Here is a 6,030-nt window from a genome sequence, read left to right as displayed (position 1 = left end):
ATTGAGTTATTAGAGCACAGACCCAGTGGTGGGCTTTGGAACAGATGCTAAATGTCATTGAGAGTGTGTCTGACTTGCTTTCAAGTACAAAAAATCAGTATGTTAATGAAAACGGAGTAGAACAAAAAATTTAGTCTTTTAAAATCTCAACTTTTTGTGTGTTTTCTTTCAGATCAATTAAAGCACTCCGTGTATGATTGCAACAGGAGTTGTCTCATTTCCTTCAATGATTAACCAGATAGACTATAGGAATGGGCTGTTTATATATGACTATAATGAAAGATGCATTGACTGATAACACCATGTAATGACTAGATCTGAAAGTAGAAGAAAAGTGGTCCACTTATTAATAACTAGGATAGGTTGCTAGACAAGTATATATAATCCAACTAAAACGTTTTGAATTTACGTCTAATGAAACCTTATGATCTGAGGGCATACATGTAAATTCCTTTTTTTTTTTTTTGATGACTTATGAAATAAGGTAGATGCAGGTATGAGTAAGTGTGTTTACATTTTCGAAACTTTCCATCGAAGACATAGTATTGGATACTTCAATTTCCGATGAAATCTCATATTTTGAGTATTTGTGTTGCGAAATGCAAGAACTGGCTGTTCACGGTGTCAAATTTGATCTCTTCTCGAGAATGGCTTGGGTTGCATGAGGTCATGTTTTTGAGCTTACTTTTTCTTCTTTGTTATTTTTATTTTACAGAGTAGCAATAAATAAATTAAAAAAATACCAACGGTATCAAGAGCCAGAACATTATTAATACAGTCACCAAATTTGCTGCTGGGGAAATAACACGTAAACCTGCTTGATCTGACTGGCAGCAAAATAGTTTAGGCTTAAGCTTTTTTCCCAACAGGGTAAACAATAAATTAAGTCTTTAAAATGCTAACTGTGTGTGTGTGTTTAGCATTTAATAGCTTTTTCTGAGCACCTCGATAGAGGAGGCAGGTCTCATTTGCATGTGCAAGCAAGTGCTCATCCATCCCCAAACACAAACAATGGAGAAGTCGTTAAAGAAACAGTTTGTCCCAGCGAAGCAAAAACCTTAAAACCGGTAGTTTGTCGCATTATTTCGATCAGAGCATCCTACCCCCCACCCCCTCCCTCTCTCTCTCTCTCTCTCTCTCTCTCTCTCTCTCTCTCTCCCTCTCAAGGATTGCTGATCTCTCCTTGAGCAGGTTGCAGAGATGGGGCTCTGCTCTTTAACACATCAGATCGACGCTTTAAACATCCTCAATGAACTGCAAGCTCACGCGACGGCCATAAATAGAGATGGCGAGGGTCCGTGTTCAGGTGCTGTACCGGGCGACGTGATGAAGGAGCCCCGCAGGCTGAAGACGATCGCGGAGAGAGCGCGAGAGAGCTGCATCACGCGACTGCTCGAGATTCTCACGCGCCTCATTTCTATAGAGGAAGACTTCATTAAAGACGCGTCTTACGGAAGGAGATTGCTTAAGCGTAAGGTAAGATGTTTTTGATAGAGGCTAGACTCTTAACTTTTGTGCGGTAACGTCTCGGTTGTCAAATTTTCACGTTTATGGCCCTGTATTGTATTAGCATTCTAGTCTAATAGCAATGGCAGTTTAAACTATCGAATAACGCAAATGTACGTATGGGATTATAAAATGTAAAATGTACATATTCACACACACACACACACACACACCAGCTCAGCAGGTGCGTCCATGAGATGCTTTGTTAACAATAAGAACATAACTATTTTGTGTTGTCTGCTTTTTCCTAACCAGTTTGTTTTCAACCATTAATATCTATAGCCATATATCATTGTATATACACATACAAAATAATAATTTATTAAAATAAATAATTAGTGAAATGTCTCCAGATATTTGCCCGGTTCTGTTTATGGAAGCTAAACTCATTTGCCCGTGTTTGCATGTGATTTTATTTATTAGCTCTGTTTTAATTAAAATAAGTTCATATTTGGCACAGAACAACTCCAAAATTATAAAACAAATATTTATGTTCTCACCCCAGCTGACGTTTTGAGCCTCATCAGTCTTATAAAGAGCTTTTAGGCTCGAAAAGTCACCTATTGTGAAAACATGAATAAATATGTGTATACTTTTGTTGCTGTAGTGTGCCAACTTTGTTCTTCCTTTAAATTAAATTTAAATTTAAATGTATGCATTTAGCAGACGCTTTTATCCGAAGCGTCTATCAATTGTTACCTATCATGCAACTCTTTGTGGTTGAACACCCGTACTGAGCTTGTAGCCTGTTGGATGTGTGCACTTGAAACTCTTTTTTTTTATAATTTGCCATATCTGTATTATCATTTTCAGGACAGTGTTGACCTGAAGAACATATGCTTGAGAATGGCTGTTGCAGAAGGGGGTTCTCACTCGGACAGAGACTTGAGGGAACTTCGGGACTGTCTTCGACTTATTGTGGGTAACCTACTCACATTTGTGCGAGAGGAAAACAATCTCTCGTCCACTGAAACAACTCTCAAACTGAGGGAGCTTTCAAACTCCTTCCCTGATATCTGAAAATTAGTAGATTTCACTTTGTGAATTTCTAAGGAACATCCTCAGAGGAAATCTAAATAAACAGACACTTCTTTTTTTTCTAAGGAAATATAAAAAGCCATGAACTATCTGTAATCATCTGTCATATTTGCTAAGTGTCATGCTTCACATTCTAGTTGAAGGTGTTGATCTTCACGAGGAGTGTTTTGTCATGAACGCTGTCTGTAGAATTGTCAGTACTCAAGCCTAAGAACAACATTCTCTCGCACATATCAGTATCATGTGTCTGTGCTCAGCTGACTACAAGTAAAACAAGTCCAGTAGATGATGATGGTGGTGAATCCACTCTCAGCTCAGCGGGTGGGATGGCTGTCACACCTCGGGGTGGGCTGGTGTGGCCGCCCTTTGTCACCTGCTTAAAAGAAAGTGTTAAGGAGTGAACTGGGTGGGGAGGGTGTGTGAAGATATGCATCTGTATGTGTGCATTGCAGTGTTATGACATCACAGTGTAACGATGTACCAAATAAAATCAATGTCAGTGTTACAACAAACACACTTAGTCCTGAATATCTGATTATGAATCAAGGATTGAGCATTCACGAAAATCAATATATGTTTTTGCTGTGTGTGCAAATGATGTGAACTGCAGTAGAATGTGTAGAATCATCTCTTGTCACTAGATGGTGCACAAAACCAGCTTTTTACCAAATATAAACATCTCGTGCTCCACTTCCTGAAGATCATTCAAGTATTTTTCAGGGATGCTCTGGGCAAAAAAGTATTAGATAATTTCAAATCAAACAAAAAAGCAAAGTAGAATAAAATATAAATTTAAGTGTTCTTTATTTTAAAGAAACATGAACAATTCTAAATGTCCGTAACAAAGAAAGTTGTTTTAAATTGTGGAATATACAGTTTAGACTAAAAGTAACCTATTTGGATGCTCTGTGGTCTAGAACAGTAACTGTTCAGAAGAATTTAAAAGACAAGCAATCTTGAATTATTTGTAACTGAAGAACCGTTATACTATGTAGGCTAATGTATGTTTTAACCTCTCAAGGCCAGAGAAATATTTTTTAGGAAAAAGTTATTTTTTTCCATGTCTTTACATTGTTTAGAGCATAAACATAATTGTAAACACCTTTTTTATAATTTAAAAAGATACTTCATTAATAAGTTATGATATGTCCTCTGTATTTTTTTTCAGTTTCTTTAAAAAAAAATTAAAAGACAAAAATGAACATGCATTGGCATAAACAATTTATTTTTAAAATCATCAATTTAAGTGACCTTTTATTGTGGCCAGCCTAAGGCACACCTATGCAATAATCATGCTGTCTAATCAGCATCTTGATATGCCACACCTGAGTTGGATGGATTATTTTAGCAAAGGAGAAGCGCTTACTTACACAGATTTAGACAGATTTGTGAACAATATTTGACTGAAATAGGCCTTTTGTGTACATAAAAAAATTCTTAGATGAATTTTGAAATCAGCTCATGAAAAATGGGGGCAAAAATAAAAGTGTTGCGTTTATAATTTTGTCATTTTGAAATAAACAGATTTTCGAGACTGTCGATATCAAGTCTGATCGGTAGAGGACGCCATACACACATTTTATGTGCTCAGTCTGTGACTTCACGAAACCGCTCAGACAGACACTAAATCATTCAGTTTGGAGAATCCTTTAGATGGCATCACCTGTCATCTGAATCACATTTTAAATTGGCTTATTATGTGTGAAAGCTGCTATGATTCCTTTACTTGTGAGTATTAACACAAGTAAACGTTTTTCAGAGTCAGTTAAAAGTTAAAACTTCTCATTTTACCTTGTAATATCCTTAAATGTTAGAAAACTCTGGATGTGGGTTCCAAGTGGTTAACCATCAGAATAAATAAACTGCTTTTACTATATAAAGATACTACTGTTAGTTACTTGTCAATAGTATTTGATTTCTTTTAACAGGATTTTCCCTCCAAAACATAGTTTGTAAGATGCATATCTTGTAAGTACACCTTCATTCTTTTTTGAGGCCCATAACAAACTTTCTGAGCAGTGCATTTGATATTTTGTGTCCTAAGGCTGGTCCCTTATGATGTTGTTGTTTGCTGTAATTTAGCATCTACTTCCACAGGACCTTGACCCCAGGCTTGTGGAGATCTGGGTTGAACCACTGTGGGCTCCTGACAGTTCAATGAGAAGCCAGTGTTGCGGCTGCAGACAGTGTCTAGCAGGACGGATGGCCGGGGTCTTATGTCACTTCCTGGGACATGACGAGAGCAGACCCAGACAGATGAGTAAAAGGATGAGTGTTGTATGAGAAGAAGACCAGAGGAGAAGGCCAGGCATTGTTGGGGGTCCATATCTTTGTCTTAAAAAAAACAACAAAAAACAATGGGCGAAAGAGAGGCATTGTTGACATTTAATTCTTGTGTCTTAAATGAGTTTCTACTGACTTGTGCTTGATTTGTCTTGTTTTGATTTTCCTACAACATTGAAAAAAATGAAAATTCAGCTTGAAATATATTCAAATGGAAAACAGTTACATTTTAATATTTCAGAATATAACGGTATTACTGAATTTTTGATCACACACACACACACACACACACACACACACACACACACACATATATATAAATATATATACAATGAAAAAGTGTCATGCAAAAATCTGTATCATAAATCAGTTATTACTTAAATTAATAGACTTAATTCATTTTTTTTAAATAACCTATTTAATCTTATTTATTTAAAATCTACGTTGTATGTTTATATTCACTAGCAGCTACACTACAGCTAAAATAAGCTGACACTTCTCTACCTTATTTGTCCCTAAGGTGTCTATTATTACCTAAATTGTCAAATTTATTTACTGGCCATGGCATTTTTTTATTATTATTTTTTACTCTTTCTTTCAGTGTATAACAAATATCTGGTATTGGAATTTGAGTTCACAAATCTTTCATTATTTATAAACAATCCAATTTTAGGAAAAAGGTGTTTGAAACCAGCTTACACAAACATTGGACATTATGGTTTAAATCCGTGATTTAGCGGCCTTATATTTAGTAAGATACAGCCACTGTGACAGTTCAATCTGTGAAACTTGCCCTGGTCTTCATCAACTTAAATTCTTTATCTAAATTTTTTTCTTTCGACTTACACTAATTCACCCTCTGTTTTCTCATGGCCTGTCATACAGCAGACATGATGTGTATATTCCTGGGGGGTCATGCTGTTCCCTCAATTTTTTTTTCTTTCTGTTCATCTCCCCCCTCTTTATTTTTCCTCTGATGCAGAGCCAGATGAGGACTCTGGGGTGGTTGAGAGAGCGGGGGGACTGCCTGGAAGTGTGTGTGTGTGTGTGTGTGTGTGAGAAACCTCACCCTGTGAGTGGGTGGTGGATGATGACCCCTTCCTCTCCAGCACTCTGTGTGTGTGTGTGTGTGTGTGTGTGTGTGTGGTGTCCTCGGCCCCTAGACGTCTATCTCCGGGGCTCAATCTGACTGAATAGAACCTC

At 36.9% G+C, this 6,030-nt stretch overlaps 1 protein-coding gene across 2 annotated transcripts; it reads left to right on the top strand.

The window, feature by feature from the left end:
• Positions 1 to 287: 287 nt before the first annotated feature.
• dleu7 (deleted in lymphocytic leukemia 7) lies at positions 288 to 4,962 on the top strand. 2 transcript variants are annotated; one of them, XM_026239325.1, is made up of 3 exons: positions 288 to 1,476; positions 2,320 to 2,424; positions 4,642 to 4,962. In XM_026239325.1, exons 1-3 carry the CDS (start codon positions 1,201 to 1,203, stop codon positions 4,825 to 4,827), a joined length of 567 nt encoding a protein of 188 aa, XP_026095110.1. In that variant the 5' UTR covers positions 288 to 1,200; the 3' UTR covers positions 4,828 to 4,962. The 2 variants fall into 2 exon arrangements, with proteins under 2 accessions (XP_026095110.1, XP_026095195.1); XM_026239410.1 differs by lacking the exon at positions 4,642 to 4,962 and having other exon boundaries at positions 2,320 to 3,056.
• The last annotated feature ends 1,068 nt before the right edge of the window (positions 4,963 to 6,030 follow it).

The sequence above is a fragment of the Carassius auratus genome, chromosome 1 (genome assembly GCF_003368295.1).
Source record: "Carassius auratus strain Wakin chromosome 1, ASM336829v1, whole genome shotgun sequence".
In the NCBI taxonomy this organism is placed as follows: domain Eukaryota; kingdom Metazoa; phylum Chordata; class Actinopteri; order Cypriniformes; family Cyprinidae; genus Carassius; species Carassius auratus.
The sequence above is the reverse complement of the archived record's forward strand: the minus strand, read 5'-3'. Positions and strand labels throughout refer to the sequence as shown.